This window comes from Callorhinchus milii, unplaced genomic scaffold (assembly GCF_018977255.1).
Source record: "Callorhinchus milii isolate IMCB2004 unplaced genomic scaffold, IMCB_Cmil_1.0 Scaffold25, whole genome shotgun sequence".
Classification (NCBI taxonomy): domain Eukaryota; kingdom Metazoa; phylum Chordata; class Chondrichthyes; order Chimaeriformes; family Callorhinchidae; genus Callorhinchus; species Callorhinchus milii.
The window spans coordinates 2,735,130-2,753,340 of record NW_024704766.1 but is presented as its reverse complement, the minus strand read 5'-3'; the positions used below and the strand labels follow the sequence as shown (position 1 = coordinate 2,753,340).

General features: G+C 41.6%; 1 protein-coding gene across 1 annotated transcript; it reads right to left on the bottom strand.

The window, feature by feature from the left end:
- Window positions 1-64: 64 nt before the first annotated feature.
- Window positions 65-17,256, bottom strand: jam3b (junctional adhesion molecule 3b). The gene is made up of 10 exons (XM_007896075.2): window positions 17,151-17,256; window positions 9,972-10,037; window positions 9,035-9,154; window positions 7,654-7,803; window positions 6,518-6,720; window positions 5,618-5,717; window positions 5,201-5,308; window positions 4,480-4,498; window positions 4,246-4,312; window positions 65-4,069 (listed from the first exon to the last, which is right to left on the bottom strand). The coding sequence occupies exons 1-10, from the start codon at window positions 17,209-17,211 to the stop codon at window positions 4,034-4,036; spliced, it is 930 nt and encodes a 309-aa protein (XP_007894266.1). The 5' UTR covers window positions 17,212-17,256; the 3' UTR covers window positions 65-4,033.
- Window positions 17,257-18,211: the final 955 nt, after the last annotated feature.

The window sequence follows — 18,211 nt, the reverse complement described above, 5'->3', positions numbered from 1 at the left end:
TCATAAATGTGTTAACTGGTTAAAATGCTGCAATTTCTTGAAATAACCAACTCTACAATAGATATATCAATAAATGAAATGTTTATTTTAAACACATTAGGTTTAACTATTAGTTTTGTACAGGTTTTTAATTCCAGGATTCTCACACAAAAGGACTTCAATCTCAAGCGTTTACTTGAATCAGGTGAAACATACACATTTGTTCTAAATGAATTTAAGATTTGGATTCACAAGTTTTTGTAATGCAAATGTTTAGACATCTGTAAATATGCAAATCTAAATTTATAGAGTTTGCCTTTTTATACATAATCCCCAAATCTCAGGCCAATCAATGTCATATTGAGCATTTGTTCTCCAAAAGTAATGTAATTTGTAATATTTATAATGAAATATGATTGCGCCACTTTGAATTTAACTGCATCAAATGTAAATTGGTTCTTTGCAGGTTTTTTTTGGGGGGAAGAGGAGAAAATTTAATCAGAATGTTCTGCTTTGACTTTAGTACTCATAAGAGTATTAAAATAATTAGGATCATACTAAAGGTTTGCAAATAACATGTCTATTAACATTTTGTAATGACATCTAATAAGTTAACTATACTCTGGACTGTGATTAACATTAATGTGCTTTCAAATAGGGAGCAACGTTACAACAGTCCCTTTCAGAGTTTGGAAGTAAATGGGCAAAGAATGTGGTTCCACTTCTACCGCTTACCCTCTCCTCACATTCAGTTATTTCATTTATTTAAATTGTCTTAAATTGGTTCAGTGCGGGAAGGCACGTCCACCCTGTAGTCAGGAGGGAACATTATAGTATAATCTAATTTGAACCTTGAATTTGCAAAAAGAGATAATGCTCGTTTCATCTCCACATCCAAATGAATTAGTTTGTCGACACCAGCTGCAGAAAAACAGCAGCTTTTGGACCAAACTAATGCTTTGTGACAGCACACCATCTTATCTCAAGCAACCCCGATCTGAAGTGGCCCTGGTACCAATAAAATTGGTCATTACTAGTTAGTAAAACTGAAAAAAATTTAATTGCCAGGAACAATTTAACCTGTTATTTTCCGTGCTGTATCTTTGGTACAAGCTCCCTATCCTGTGAGAGGTTTGCAGGTGAGCATGGCATGAGACTGCAAACAGTGTAGTTAATGGCAACTGCTCAGCTGGTTTGCTTTGGGCCCCCATTTACTGCTGTCTTTGCTTATATGGATGAAACTAATTTTCATATCACTTCAAAGGCCAGGTACACGTTTAGTTTATCAGAGCCCGGACAAAGTTGCATAATTACGGGGACTGGAGAGATTTCGTAATTCACTTTACAGTATATTCTGTGAAGCGCTTTGAGACGCTGAGAAGATGTGAGAGCGTTACATCAAATGCAAGTAGTAGTATTATTATTGCGGACCATCTCTCAAGTAATCGCTTTAACTCATGACTGTTGCTTAATTGTACTGCATATATTGAAGCAAACAGAAAATTAACCACAGAACATGCGTACTTTATCCTCGTTTATAAATCGGTCAGAATGTTTAGATAGTGGTTCAGTTCTAATTACTCCCAATAATTTCAAAAAAAAACTGATTTATTAAGCTTACCGTAAGGCCACAGGGAAACACTCCCTATGTGAACCCATCCGATTGAATGAAGTTATTGGAAGACATCTGCAAGATATACAAGTTTGAAATTGTTCCAACAACTGTCAGAAGCAGCTTCCGCTGAAGGATGTAAAGTGGTAAAAATTAAATCCTGGCTTTAGCCAGAACACTGACAACTCGCAGAAATCTTATAAGAATGTTTACAGTTGCTCAGCCCAGAGCACAAACTGAGCAAAATTAAGTTGGACTGAACTTGGATTCCATAAGTAGGTCATCGGGGAATGATGACTCTTCTTATGACTCCTTTTTATTCTCTTCCCTCCCACCTATTTTAACAAAATGGGCCATTCAGTTTGTGAAGTTCAAATAACTGAAGTCAATACATACGTTGTAAATGTAAATAAATTAATCTAAAGTATAATTGACCGGTACCACCAAAACTGGTCACAAAACTACAGAATCATCTAACAGGCACTTTATGAGCTATTTTTTAAAACAGGCAATCTAACCGCAGCATCAGATAACAGGAAAATAAAGTTCAAAGTTCTATATCACTCACACAACCTGAATAAGTTGACAAAGGCTGTTCGTAGTAAATTGTTACATGTTACGGCATGGCTTTAAAGATGCAACGAAAAACACAACGCTACTTCAATATAATGGATAAATGAAGAGTCACAAATACTATAAAATATACCTTAAAATCCAGAACAAATCCTCGGTACACAATTAGCCGAGTTTCCATAAATACAGAGTGAGTTCCGTGAATAGATATGTTAAAGTAATGTCATAAGTGAGTGCAGACATTTGCTTAAGTTGTACTACATATATTTAAGCAAACAGAAAACGTGCATTTGAAAGTGGAAAGTCCGGCTGCAAACACAAAGTATGAAGTTGTACAGCAAATACCCAATGAGAATGCGCAACAGACTTGCCGACTGATAGTAACTGACGTGGTAGTTTGAAAATGCCACTTTGTGATGAATTGGGAAGGTCCCAGGTTCCCACCAAAGGAAAACTGATCGGTGCCAAAAATCTGCTTAAATGTTTAACATAAGCCTTTGTTCTACCACACGGGAGGCAGTTACGAGCTACATTACACCTTTGGAGGATGTTTGACCGTCCTTGGAAGATTTGATTCAAACTGATGAACAGTACCCACTTTCCTTGACTTTTTGGTGGTCTTACAACTTCTATTTGTTTAGTCTCAAGGATGGCATATATATATATATATATATACACACACACACAATTCTTTTTTGTAACAAATGTAGGAGGTAAGAACTTAAAAAATATTTTTCAACACATTCATTTCTTGGATGGAAATATAATCAGATCTTTTAAACACAAAACAAAGTTGTAGTATGTTTTCTTATGCTTTTCTTGTAGCAATTTTAAAAAAACATTGCTTTTGTTCAACTGCCAAGAGAGATGCTTTTTTTCCGTCCAAATTGTAAACGACATCTCATCAATAAGCAGTTTATTAGCATCTTTCTGGGTGTCACATTCCTGACAAATCTTCCAAACGTCATTGTCTTGCAACTAACAGTTACATTATTCTAGCTTGTCCTTAGCCACACTATACTTTCACCGCAGTAATAGATCGTGAACTGTCTTACATTGCCATTTGTTTTTTGGGGGAAAAAAATTGGGCTGTTTGAAAATAAGCCATTGAAGCATTGCCGTATATCAATATGACTGACCAGCACAGGCAACGTGTACAAACAAAAGCACTCTACGTAAGAGAATCATGGCCAAACCCACTTTCAAATTCCACTAAATTCCTCCCAAACATCTGTCGCTATCCCGTGAGCCCACTTGAAGAACTACTCATCTTTTGGCATTTCAATTAACACTGGTTTTACGAAAAGAGTAAACATTTTTATCCAAATCTATACAAAAATAATTTTGAAAATATTAACCATGGCAGATTAATAAAAATGGTGACTCTATCGTTAGTTTGCCTATTGCCCACAAAATAATTCTGAAAATTTGCTATTTCCTTTATATTCATCAAAATCTTTGCTCGAGACTTGCGGGCAATTCACTCACAATGCTGTGCCATTTCAAGACTGCTTGAATGCACGGCTGATTATCCACATCTCATGGATAATTGCTGAGAAGCAGTAACCCTTAAAAATAAAGCCACATTAGAACATTACCACAGCAGAGCAATATCATTCGATCAAATAACCTAACGGAGCCAACGCTACAGTACCAAAAATGGAATTTGAAGTATAAAACACTTCCCGGTTTAGTAGCAGAAACAGTGGTCATTAAGCTTTGGCAAAAATCATTTTATATCATAAAGTCTCTGGCATTAAACTTCTTTATAGGTTTGAGGCCCATGTAAGTTTATACACTTCAATTCGCTACTGGTTTGAGCTCCTCAAGAGGTATTCTTCTGTTGTCCAGACTTCTCTTTTCTCCTCCTCAGATAATAAAAGAGGATTTGTGTCGGAAGTCTCCCTGTAATGGTGAGAGATTATTCCATTATTCCATGTAACGCAGCAAAAGTAAATTGTTAATCAGTATTTCAATTTATGTCACTGTCAATTTTGGGAAATTCTCAAAACAAAACCTCTATTTGTACAATACTGAATTTTTCATTACACAAGAATTGCCACTTCACAATTTGAATTTACCTCATCGTCCACTGAATTTGATCTGACATAATCAACGCCATCTGCTTTTGAAGATGCCTTGTAGTTGCTAAAAAGAAAGTTTTGCAACATATTTTCAGTAATACAGGTTACAACATCAGCAATTAAAATGATTGAACTCGAATGACGTGATATCTGCACCGTTTTCATTTCCACAATTGAAACGTTCACAATTCACGTGGATATTGGACAATCTCACTTGTTTAATGGTCTTACCTTGATGCAGATTGCTTCTCTGGAAAACAGGAAAGAGAAAACATGAAGTTAAACCACTGGTTTATAAATATTTTATCAGGAATGAATAATGGATAAATTGTATGATGTTTCTTCGGGGGGTGCCTCTGGCAGTCTTGGTTGTCCAGTTCATAGACAACATGAGGAATTGTTACGATGCCAGTCAGCCTGGCTCATTAGGGGCACTTACTGGGGGCTGGAATTCTTGCCACTCGGGTCCATCTAACCCAGTTAGCCAAAGCTTTAACAAGTAGGAGGCGATAGCTGGGCAAGCAGCAGGATGCTTCCAGACAATGTACTTAATGTTAAGCTGCGCAGTTTCAGCCTGTTAAAACTCCTTACTCTTAACACACGTCCAGGGTAGCCAAGCCTCAGCTCTTGCCAACCCGCTGTTTATGATGTTTGGTATCAGACAAGCAGGGCATGTCCCTCTGAGGAGATGGTGCATTCCAGAAACGGGGACATTTCCACACGTAGATGGCATGCATGTGTGGAACTGTCAATGTGGTTCGGCTAATCCTGAGTGTGGAGTCAAGTTTTTAAACTGTCAGTAAAACAATAAGTAATGATTTGCAATACATGTATGCTTTGTGTGAATCTGCTTTTTTGTAATATCTTAAATGTTAACCATACACGTATAACCTGGGTGTTGAACACTAGATGTTTAATAAGCATTACTTTAATAAGAAAAGGTATCCCTTACTTGCAAAGTATCCTCGTTTATATGCAAGCCTGATGACAATGGTTATAACCAGCAGGACAAGAACAACCACAAGCACACCACCAATGATCCCAGCAATGTTAATGTCATCTGCAACACAGTGAATGGAAAGAAAATCAGGAAAACGAATGCGGAATCAGCCATTCCTCAACTCAAAGGGATCAAAATTAAGTATATCCCATAACTCATTCTGTTCACAGTAAAACAGCACTATAAGTGGACCTGCGCTATAAATGCTCTTAATCGAGACATGTAATAATGGGGCCATTCTGTTTAATTTAACCTTCCAAAACAGTTAAAGCCCAAACTTCAAAAAATGATTAAAACAAGGTTAGCAATGCAAAACACTGAACAATTTAATGAATGTTACTGAAGCTCAGACACAAAATATAAACTTACAAATTTCCATCCGTTGAGATCCACACTCTGCATGGCCAGCATGGTTCAATGCGACACAATGGTATTCTCCTGTGTCTTGTTTTGTGGTGGCAGTAAAAAGCTAGCAAGGAAAACAAAATCTTTTAAAACTAGGCATTTAAAAATAAGTCTTTAAGAGTCATTTTAAAACAGTTTCTCCCCTTCCTTTTTCTTGGGAGCTTTGTGTGTCATGAACCCTACTCTAGCAAGTGTACAATGTCATCCCAGACAATGTCCGAAGGTGTAAGCAAGTACAGCCTGGAGCGATTACTTTTGTTGATGGAAAAGTTAGTGGCCCACGAGAAAGCTGATTAGCACCTCCCGATGCTCAGTGATTGGATCGGCAATTTGCCATTGATCCATATGGCTTAACCTCTGAAATGTTGTTAAACAACACCTTGGCCCAACCTACACCTGGGATTCTCTACTTTCCTGCCCACTCCCTCCGCTCCACCATCTCTATCCCACCGTTGGTGGACAAGCTTTTAAGCTAATCTGTCCCTACTCTCTGGAATTTTCTCCACAGAACTCTCCCTAAATATTTCCACCTTGCTTCCTCCCTACTCTGCTTTCAAAATACACCTAATGGCCCCATTTTTGACTGGGTTTTTGGCTACCTCCCGCCAAGCACACCCCCCCCCCCATCATTTCCCACCCAGCTCTGGGACGTTACCCTGCGTGAGGGGCACTATATAAATGCATATTGTTGTTATTTCCTGTCAGCTTGTGGGACATTGCTGCCCACAAATTGGCTGCTATATTCACCTAAATATAGTCATTACACCTTAATAGTAATTAATATAAAATGCTTTCAGACATTCCGACATTGGAGGGGCAATATTGGATGCAAGCATTTTATGAAAGTTTAGAACAGAAAATTACCAGAGTTCCTGTACTTGAATCTATTTTATAGGAGGAATTTAAAAACTTTGGATTGGATTTGTAGTCCGTTGGGATATGTTCTCCATTTCTGTACCAGGAATACATGGATGGTGGATAGCCTTCATTCTCAGCACACGTCAGAGTTGCAGTCTTCCCCACTGGTACCGATTTAGGCACGAAACATCGAGGTGTGATTGGTTTCACTGTCGAACAAACTCATTTTTCAGAATTGGGAAGATCATGACATTTGACACATAATGCAAAAATATAACCACATCATGAAATTACAATGAAAAATACTCTACATCAACTTTTCTCAAAGTGAGATTACCATTTAATTATAACCCAAATACGTTAGCAATGCATACCTGTTGTAGATATGGGCAGTTATAGTCATCTGGAGTTCAGGACTGAGTTTACTACTAATTTTCTTTTCTTTTTATAGTCTCGTCAGGATATGAATAAATAAAGTTGGTTTGTAATTCCTAGCTCTTGCTTTTAATCGGTCCTGAAAAGCCCCTTCTGATCTGATTTGAGACATCCTCCTGACGTGAAAAGCTCTACAAATGTAACTTGCTGTTGTCAATTCCCCAACAAAATTTACAGTCAATTCACTTTACAGTATATCTTGTGAAGCGCTTCAAGACATCTCGAAGATGTGATAAAGCGCTGTATCAAATACAAGAATTATTATTATGAGCTCATGCCAAAATCAAAAATCACGAACATAGAATTTGTGTTTTGATGGAATAAAAGAGCCTGTCATAAGATGCTCTGATGAAAGTTTCCTGGAACGGTCCAAGGACATTGAATGGACATTAAGGAAGCAGGTCCAGCGTGATTCACACACAGATTTATACTGAGTGGGCGCTAACTGCATTCCTGCTTAAAGTATCTATTCCAGCCAGCTCCAGCACGAAATGCTGTTCATACCACAGGTTTAGATCACTACCAAATACGCAGTATTAATGTTGAATCAGATATTTTGGTTCAAGGTAATGATATTTCATTGATTCCCAATGTTTCTTGACATCTCACTTGCGAATAGACTAGTCAACAATGAATTACATAGAAACTTCAGCTCATCCTATGAGAACATTTCATCATACATTGGTAAAAAATTATATGAAAAGTACCTTGCACCGTGAGGTTAATGTAAAGTTCACCTAATGAATTCTCGTCATTAATTGCTGTTACTTCGCAGCGATATGTTGCCGTGTCTTTACGAGTTGCATTATATATAAAGAGAGTGGCTTTATCAATATCCGCTCGGCCTTCCAAGTCCCCTAAGTAAAATGATAAATGTGCGTTACAAATAGTGTCTGCTTTCATCACCGGAATATTTAATTCGTAATACGCAATCAATAATCTCACAAAATTCAACAAATCTAGGAGATTTAAAACTCAGAAGAAACAACCATCTATCTTTCTTCCCACCCTACTATTTTGTCACTCCACCTCCCTTGATAAGGGGGGTAGGAAGTTTGAGACAAGTTAATATGCCCAAACTGCAATTCTGGCTAAAATTGGCAAATTCAAAGATCAGGATTAAAATTGACTATGAAAACTAATTGCAGCAGAATATAATGTCATGGATTAGATCAAATTCTATACAGGTTAATGGAACATGCTGCTCAATTTCCTGAATCTAAATTAAAATGTTCAACCGTCAAATGTAAGTAAATGCAAAAAAGAAAAATCTGTTTTGTATACTGTTTTATTTTCAGGGTTTGTATGTCCCTGTGAAATTTGCGCTCTTCTCCAACCAAACAATATATTCCAGTCCATTGCCGACGGGGATATGTGCTTTCTAAGAGTGATACGTGATCAATTCCCCTCTTCCCCTCTCACTTAACATTTTAGAGGCTGGGAATCAAAGTAATAAACTGAGAAAATCAGTTACAACAAATTAGTTCCTCCCCGATTCCTGCATATAATGATCTTGTAAGCAGCATTCAAGTGCGAGACTATGTAAACTGTGATATAAAGCTTGCCTGCACCTTCCCACACACACGCGCTTAAATCAAATGATCTACATCTGACATCATTGTTTGTACTAACTGTGTCCTGATTGTACGAATGTTTATGTTCCAGAACACAACATCTTAAACACTAGATATTTAGATAGATATCTTTGAAAAATATCAAAGGCTGTATTACAATAAAACTCGCATTAGCTGCATCAGTCGGGACTTACGCCAAGTTGGAGTTGCAGGCAAACTGTATAAATCGGATAAAATCCGATTTAATCAATCTACACCACACATGCATAATTCAATGCAGTGCGCATGCGGGGACGGGTCAAGACTATATTTACTGGTCTGCCCTTCCAGTTCCTGCCAATGACCCAGACTGCGGACCCACCTGGCTCGAGAACCAGATTACTGACATCACCACAGAGGGCTGACTCGAGTCCCACATTCTGTTGCCAAGCATGTCATCTCAAGAGCCAGTTCAGCTCCAAGGAGACCCCGCAGCCTACTCTATGTAATGGCATTACATAATTTGAAACAATACCTGTGAACTTTTTCAAAAAATACACATGGCTTGGAGCAACATTTGATTTTGACAACTTCTTCCACTCAATTCGAGGATGGACAGTTACCGTGGATTCGATAAGGCAGGATAATGTAGCACCTTAAAAAAAAACAATATGATTTTTTAGCAGTGTTTGAAGATGTGGCTAAATTAAATCTCTGTTAGTAATTAAGAGTATTTACTCCGAATTAATTTCTGTGGAACTTTCTAGATTTCAATGTAAGGCAAAATTCTGACTGTACAGCATAAAAATAGTTTCCTTTTAAACTGAGAACATTTTATTTATCTCATTTTTCTGTATTGGGAGAGTCCGAGTCACTATACATTTGATTTCCTCAAACATTCACATGATAAACTAAAACTATTCTCCGCACTTTAGATGGAAAATGAGATTTGTAATGTTCTGACATGTGGAGTCCTGTAGCTCAGTGCTAAGAGCACTCGTCTCGCAAGCGAGAAACGTGAGTTTGATTGCCGGGCAGGACGAAACGTTGAGCAAGTTTCCTTACTCCACATGTGGCTCCTTAGCAACCGTAAAAGATAAATGGTGGAACATGTACAAATCCCAGGTGTTGAAATGATTAGCTTAAGCCTAAAGAGTAAGTAGGAACCTAGCAGTTTACCTAGCATTAAGTAGGTAGTCAACTGGCAGATCGCTTTTCCAGGGATAATAATCCCTCAAAAAATAAATTTTACAAAAGAATTTGTTCACTCAATCCATGACTGTTTGTGGGACACTGTTGCGCGCAATTGGCTACCACATTTTGCCCACAAAATATGCAGTCAATTCACTTTACAGTATATTCTGTGAAGCGCTTTGAGACGTCTCGAAGCTGTGATAAGGCGCTATATCAAATGTAAGGATTATTATTATTAATTGGGGGAAAAAGGAGAAAATAGTTATTAATGTACTTACTTTCAAATTCATTCACCACAGGGTTATTGTTATTGGATGTTAATACCAATGCCCACATTTGACAACCTGTACAGAGAATAAAAACAAAAATATAATTTCTGCAGCAAACATTTCACAAAGTGACAAACAAAGGTTAGAACACAGAGAAACTTCCTGCACTTTTCCAAATTGAGCCACAAAAATCTTTAATGCCCATTGGAACAGACAGACAGGACCTCAGAGAGATCACACTGAACTCCGATAGAGGGACAACTCGTTCGAAAAACAGCACCTTCAACAATGTAGCACAACCCCAGGACTCCACCAAAGTGTCAGCCAAGACTTGAGTTCAAAGTCCTGACGTGGGCCTCAAACTCACAGCCTTCTGACTCAGAGCCACCGACTCAGAGCTACCAACTAAGCCAGGCCGACTAAAAAAAACAATTGCTCTTTATCACAGTCGATCCACTTCTGTGAAGCGCTTTAAGACGTCTCAGCAAGAGAGGGAGAGTGATTGAGAGAGAGATCAAGAGGGAGAGAAACAAAGAGAGTGCGGGAGAGAAAGAGAGGGGAGAAATGAAGGCAGTGTTTCGTGGTTCACGAAACATTCCATTCCCAAAGTACCTCCAACTCGCTTCCTCTTTCCCTTCTTTGAAGGCACATCAAGACCTAACTCTTTGACTGCGCTCTCAGTCATCTTTTTCCCTCCCCAGCCCCCTCAGCTCCCATCCCCAGCCTGGGTGCCCAGCCAGCGGTGTCGAGCGCTTTCAGAAGTCCTGCCGACGTGAAAAAGGAGCTGTGCAAATGTTACGCTTCTGGAAGGGAAACACAAAAGTACTGCTTATGCGGCCCGTGTTTCTCAAATAGGGCACCCGGCTCCCGGCAGCCACCTTGGCATAGGTTAGTTAACAGTGTTATAATGTTATAATGTTAGATTAAAAAATCACAGCTGTTTAAACCCATCCAACAACCGCAGCTTGCCTTATAGTTGTTAATTATCAACAGAATCTCAAACTACAGTCGTAATGCCTTTGAAACAGCTGAAATTCTTCAACAAATGGTCTACGGATAAAGTGCAGCACATTTTTCATCTCTCTGTACTTCCCTGCCAACCCTCTAAAACCATACTTAGTACTTCGACATGGGCAAAGGATAGCAAAGAGAAAAAAATTAAATGCACATTTTAAATATTTTGTGAATGGCCACATGAACACTGCCAGTTAGTATTCAATGATAAATCAGAGATCAAACTTAGCAACCATAAAAGATAAATGGTGGAACATGTATAAATCCCAGCTGTTGAAAAAATTAGCTTAAGCCTAGACAGCCGGTCCTCAAAATATAGAAACATAATCTTTTTAAACAGCTGAAATTTGTTTTAACATAATAATTCACTTTTGGAGTAACATTTCATCTCAGATAGCCCATGAATTACCTAAACGTCATAAAGTAATCACAACAGCAACAAATTACATTTATATAGTGCCTTTGACGTCGGGAGGATGTTCCAAAGCTCTGGACAATCAAGCATGCACCCGGCTGGGGTTGGGATCTGGAGTAGAGGAGGACAGGAAGAGTGGGGAAGTGAGAAGGGGGAGATGAGTAGAGGGCGCTGGGGGCAGGGAATGGAGAGACACCCATTTTCAGACAAGTTTCTTCACTTTGCAATATGTCAAAAACACTAAAGCTGTATGACCATGAATTTATGGAATTCTCAGTTTGGCTTGAATACTCTTGAACGTGGTGATGGGTTTCGGCATGCATCACAACTCAGCTGACCCAAAAAAAACATGAATTTTAACCTGTGATTTTAAAAAAACCATCCTCTAATAATTTCCACAAGAACGATAGAAAAAGCTACACCAAAATAAACTCTGCAACCACAAGAGCATAAGTTTACATACTAAATATGGGAAAAATCTCACCACGAAAAGACTGCAATAAACTCACTATTGTGCTCCTCACAAAGACAGGATATTCCGGAAGTGCTGAGATATATTTGTATCCTGTTTCATGAAAGGCTTTGAAGACGAGGACCAGGATCTTCCATGTGATGGGAAGCCAGTGGAGTCGGGCGAGGATGGGGGTGATAGGGTCACAGAGCCTGATGCGGGAGAGGGCACGGACTGCAGAGTTCTGGACGATCTGCAGCTTATGGAGGGAGGAGTTGGGGAGGCCAATGCAGGGAGTTTGCATAGTCAAGCCTGGATGTTATGAATGCGTGTATGATGGTTTCAGCGGCCTGTGGTGTAACAGTCGCAGAGTTGGGCGATGTTGCGGAGGTGGGGGAAGATTTGGGGTGGAAAGGATAGTTGAGGGTTAAGCAAGACGCCAAGGTTCTGGACCAGCTTAATAAGGTGGAGTGTGGAGACTTGGATGGTGATGCTGTCAGTAATGACTGGAAGATTAAAGAAACCTACATAAAAACAGACTGGGACTTTAAAAACTACAAATTAATCATTGAGCCTCATTGCCTTGTATTTTAGTAGATAACGAAAAATCAATCCTAATGGTATTTCATTAATATGAATGGTCCAAAAATAAGTATTATATTGAGAGTTAGTTATTAAATGGGACTCCAGATAAAAATTACAATGGGATAATTCCATTTTCTGCGACAAAGTACAGCGCATCATTAGAAAAGACAATTGAAGCCAGAAAACTTCCTACAATAAAGGAATTTGGAGGGAGATGGGAGTTCTTTATTTAGGCATTTAAGCACTCCAAGACACTACCATGCATGAAGAATGTAAGTAATACAATAATAATCCTTGTCAGGCACTGCTGTGTGAAATTGGCTGCTGTGTTTCACCCACAAAGTATAGTCAGTTCACTTTACAGTATATTCTGTGAAGGGCTTTAAGACGTCTCAAAGACGTGATGAGGCGCTAATAATATCAAATCCAAGGATTATTATTATTATTATAAAAGGTTGGACCACCCTGGCTTTGACCATACGAGGTCCAAGTCCCGACATAATACGATTGGAGCTGACAAAACATCATATATTAGCAAGGAATAATCTTGCATGTATGGCACTTAATAGCTAAAAACAATCCAGAAAGATATTATTTGAATTGATAATTCAAATAGTGGGTAGTGCTCTCGCCTCTGAATCAGAGGTTGTGAGTTCAAGCTCTACATCAGGACTTGGAACCCAAAGTATATTTTTAATCACCTAAAAAAAGTTTTGCAGTGGTTAAACTGACTTGAGAGATGCGAGCGTATAAAAGTGATGATTCACGTAATCTGAAAATCTATGCAGAAAATTTAGCAGTGTTTGGTTTCACCACACAACAACTTTTGTCATGGGTCTTAAAGAAGGTGGAGGGTGTACTCATCCAAAGCTGTGTTCATAGCTTTTTTACAGACTATTATTGATCTAAACAAATAACTGCTTTGTTGAGGAACAAGTAACTTGCTCGCTGCCTTGTACTAAGAACAAAGGATAACTGTTAAATAAAAACAGAAGCGGCTATATGACTGACCTCAAGTTAAATACTGAAGTTGTACTGCATTTTCCTGGCAATGATATTATTTTCTCCAAAGTAAAGGAAGAATATTTTGTGGCACACAGAAGTCTATGTATGCAGTCAAGAAATCAAACAGTAAAATTGAATATATAATTTTATTCCACCCAAGCCACTTGTTTTCTTGTTGAATGCAACATTGAAAATGGTTGTGCTGCAGAAAACGTTCAATCACCCATCATGATGTAATATACAGTGAAAACTGATTAAGCCGGACATATCGAGGCTAGCCGTTTGGTCCAGCATAACCAGCATCCAAGGTTAACTGACGGCCTGATCACTCTGACTAAAATCCTTTTTTTCTACTGTTGTAATTGTGTCCTTTATCGATATTGCAAGACCTCCTCCTTTCGCAATTTCGCTGTGCTTTCTAAAAATCTTTATTATTAAGCATCATTAACATTAACATCATTAACAAGGTCCCTCAAGCACAAGACCTCAGAATTTCAGTTTTTGAAAAACAATCCAGGTTGAATTTCCCCATTTCTCCTGAGGCTGGCTAATTCAATCTCTGGAGGGAAAACAAGTTGGGTTGCTCGCTCTCCAATGACCCCTCCTAGAATGTGTATTAATGCCAGCTGACAGCAGAATCAGGCTCAGCTGTGATGCCCCGCCCTTCGTTGCGGACCAGGCTCACATATGGAGAATGCCAACTCGGGCTAGATACTGGAAATCAAAAGCAGTGCCAACCCAAACATAACCCAGGATGGGCAATTGCCTTGAAGAGAAAAACAGGAAACTGGGCAAAAAGAAGAGGGCGGGCTGGAGAAATAGAATTATCTTCTATAAATGCAGCACATTGTTATGGTAAAGGGTATGTAAGTAGAATATTCTACTGGCACTGCTCATTTTCATCCTGAGTCTGAATTTAATTTACTTGTGACTGCAAGATTTGCAATGATCGTTTTCTCACCTCTATTAGCACAATTCATTAATCATCCCGTGTACATCATCTGCTTAACATATACCATCATCTTAGGTCACAGTGAATGACACATCTTGTATCTATTTATGTATAATTCAATAAGAACAAATATTACAAACCTTTTTTAAATCAGTTTATTTTGTTAAAATTGACACATTTTCTTCAAATTGAAAAAGTAGTAATATGAAACAAAGAAACTTGGAAGATAGTGGGAACAATATCATGAGATGAGATGACAGTTGAACCAATATTAAACATTTCAATCGGTGCTATAAAACATTTTTATTCTGTCCTTGTATCTACAAATTCCACCCTCTGGTAAATTAGGTAAAATAACTTTCTGAATTTATTAATATATCAAAACAACTTAGCTCTGTAGTTAGATTTAGCATATACCCACACTTCCCTTTTTGTCCACCCTTCGTTATATTCGACTACGAAATCTTCCACATAACAAATGTAATAAACTTCACAGTGATAGATGTGCAAGTTAACGTTCTTTGGGAAGACTCGTTACGCGAACCCGACTCAGTTGATTTACTCCATAAACTTCCTTATACTGTTCACCACAGAATTATTTTACTGCCGTCAAGTCGGCAAAGGTTCGTGAATTTTACTGGAATTCTGTAACCTCAGGACTGGGGCTGACCGGCACACAAAAAAATAATTACTGCTGGATAAGCAACAAGTTTTTAAACTCGCTTGACCAACTCCTGCCAAGACTTTTCACTACTCACAGTGTGCGTCTGAGTCTCATGATGCTATAACTAGTTATTTACCAGAGATCGGGGAGTGGGTTAAAACTTATCTGTGCGCATACACACACACACCCAAAGTTTCTCACGCAGTGGGAGGGTAACGAGAGATAAGAGTGGGTGGGCTTCAAGAAATATCTGAAAATCCTGAGCGTAAACCAAAGTTTTAAAAGAAAAAAAAGGAAAAGCAGATGATTTTTTTTTTTTTGGGGGGGGGAGAGAGGGGGGTGTTTGTTTGTTTTAAGTGAAAAGAAAAAACTTTTTTTTTTGGGTGGGGGGGGGGGGGGGAGGATTTTGCCAGGTTGTGTTTGTTTAAATTAAGAGCAAATCTTGTTTTTTTTTTGATCTTGCTGGAAATCAGACCTTTCTTTCACACACACACACACACACACATATATATATATATATTCGCCTGACAACGTGAGGTCTCTCCGGGCAGTTTTCCCAACGCTTGGAAAAACTATACCGTTATTCCTTTATCGAGGACGACGACAACAACAACACACAAAAGTTCCTCCACCCCCACGCAGCTGGATAGAAATGAAAACTCCTCTGTGAAGGAGAGGGAGAAGCAGGAGGGAGGGAGGGAGGGAGGGGGAAAACTCTTGCTTAAACGGGAATGGAAATAACTAACCCTTTCGTTTGCAAACACTCCTCAAGTGTGTGTTTTTATACAACTGACAAACAAACAAACAGGAGCCCGAAAACTTTTCACCTCAAATAATAAAGCGGTGTTTCATTGTATTATTTTCCCCTCTCTGTGTCTGTCTCTTCCTCCCTCTCTGTGTCTGTCTCCCCCTCCCTCTCTGTATCTCTGTGTCTGTCTCCCCCTCACTCTCTATCTGTCTCCCCCTCACTCTCTGTCTCTCTGTGTCTGTCTCCCCCTCCCTCTCTGTATCTCTGTGTCTGTCTCCCCCTCCCTCTCTGTCTCTCTGTGTCTGTCTCCCCTTCCCTCTCTGTCTCTCTGTGTCTGTCTCCCCCTCCCTCTCTGTCTCTCTGTGTCTGTCTCCCCCTCCCTCTCTGTCTCTCTGTGTCTGTCTCCCCTTCCCTCTCTGTCTCTCTGTGTCTGTCTCCCCCTCCCTCTCTGTCTCTCTGTGTCTGTCTCCCCCTCCCTCTCTGTCTCTCTGTGTCTGTCTCCCTCTCCCCCCCCTCCCTCGCTCTCTGTGCGAGAGATGACTTTTACTGACTTTATCCACGCGCTAAAGTGGAGAAAATAAAAAGGATAACGGGAGGGGTGTGTGGGTGTGTGTGTGTGTGTGTGGCCGGGCGGGGGGGGGGGGGAGGGATCGCCTCTACTTCGATGAAATAATAAAACGGGCGGTGTGTTTCACTGTATTTATTCTCTCTGTGAGTGTGAGTGAATTATGACTGTGTATCCACACCGTGAAAAAGTGGGAGAAAATAAAAAGGACGAAGGAGTTGAATGAAGGGGATGGGGGGATGCTGAAGGGGGGTAGATATGCTGAAGGGGGATGATGGGGGGGGGGGTTGCTGAAGGGGGTGGGTTGGGGGGATGCTAAGGGGGGGAATGGGATGAGGAGGAGGGAATGGGATGAGTGGGGAGGGGGGAATGGGATGAGGAGGAGGGGAATGGGATGAGTGGGGAGGGGGAAACGGGGTGGAATGAAGGGAGGGAGGGTGTGTGTGTGTGGGTGGGATGGGGGGGGGAGGGGAGGGGTAGAGATGAGATGAGGGGAGACGGGACGGGGTGGAAGCGGGCGGGTGGTGGAGTGGGGAGGGGGGGAGAGAAGAGAGAGAGTGAGTGAGTGAGTGAGACAGACAGAGAGAGAGACAGAGCGAAGCCGCGTCTCGCGCAGAAACCGTTAGCCGCGCGCGGGGGGGGGGGGGGGAGAGGGCGCGCGAGGAGCGAGTTGACACCATTCAAACTGTCCTCCCCCCCCCCTCACAAACCCGCCACGAACAGCCAACTTCTCTCTCTCTCTCTCCCCCCCCCACCAATCAACCGACCAAAAACAAATCTCCTACTTACCCTCCGTCAAGAGGATGAGGAGCCCGAAAAGAATCCTCGACGCCCGCAGCGCTGCCGCCATCTTGAGCAATCACTGCTCCGCCCCGCCCCGCCCCCCCGAGGGGTGAACTGCGCCTGCGCAGTGCGCCCCGCCCCGCCCCTCCCGCCCGGACCACGCCCTCTGAGGAGGGTCACCATAGCAACCGCCCCCATCGCCATCACCACAGCCCAGAGCGCCCCAAGAAGATGCTTGACCATTCCCCCCCCCACCACCCACACCCACACCCCCCCCAACCCAGGGTACCAGGGAGGCAGGGGAGGGGGTGAGGTGCTTTCCCCCCCCCCCCAGGGTACCAGGGAGGCAGGGGAGGGGGTGAGGGTGAGTTGTTCTCTCCCCCCCCCACCCCCCAGGGTACCAGGGAGGCAGGGGAGGGGGTGAGGTGCTTCCCCCCCACCCCCAGGGTACCAGGGAGGCAGGGGAGGGGGTGAGGGTGAGTTGTTCTCTCCCCCCCCCACCCCCCAGGGTACCAGGAAGGCAGGGGAGGGGGTGAGGTGCTCTCCTCCCCACCCCACCCCCAGGGTACCAGGGAGGCAGGGGAGGGGGTGAGGGTGAGTTTTTCTCTCCCCACCCCACCCCCAGGGTACCAGGGAGGCAGGGGAGGGGGTGAGGGTGAGTTGTTCTCTCCCCACCCCACCCACCAGGGTACCAGGGAGGCAGGGGAGGGGGTGAGGGTGAGGTGCTCTGCCCCTCCCACCCCCTCCCCCCACCCCAGGGTACCAGGGAGGCAGGGGAGGGGGTGAGGGTGAGGCGCGATTTGAAGATGGGAAAGGAAGGGGCAAGGCAGAGGGATAGAGGGAAAATGTTCCAGAGTTTTGGGGCGTAGTGGCTGAAAGTGTGGCCACCAATAGTGGAACGGAGGGCACGAGGGACACGCAGGAGCCCGGAGCCAGTCGAGCGGAGGCAGCAGGTAGTGGATTCGGTAGTAAACAGGTTGAAGGGATTGGAAAACGAGTGTGAAGATCTTGAAATCGATCCGTTTCGGCGATAAGGAGCCCGAGGCGCTTGGCTAGAACCGGTGTGA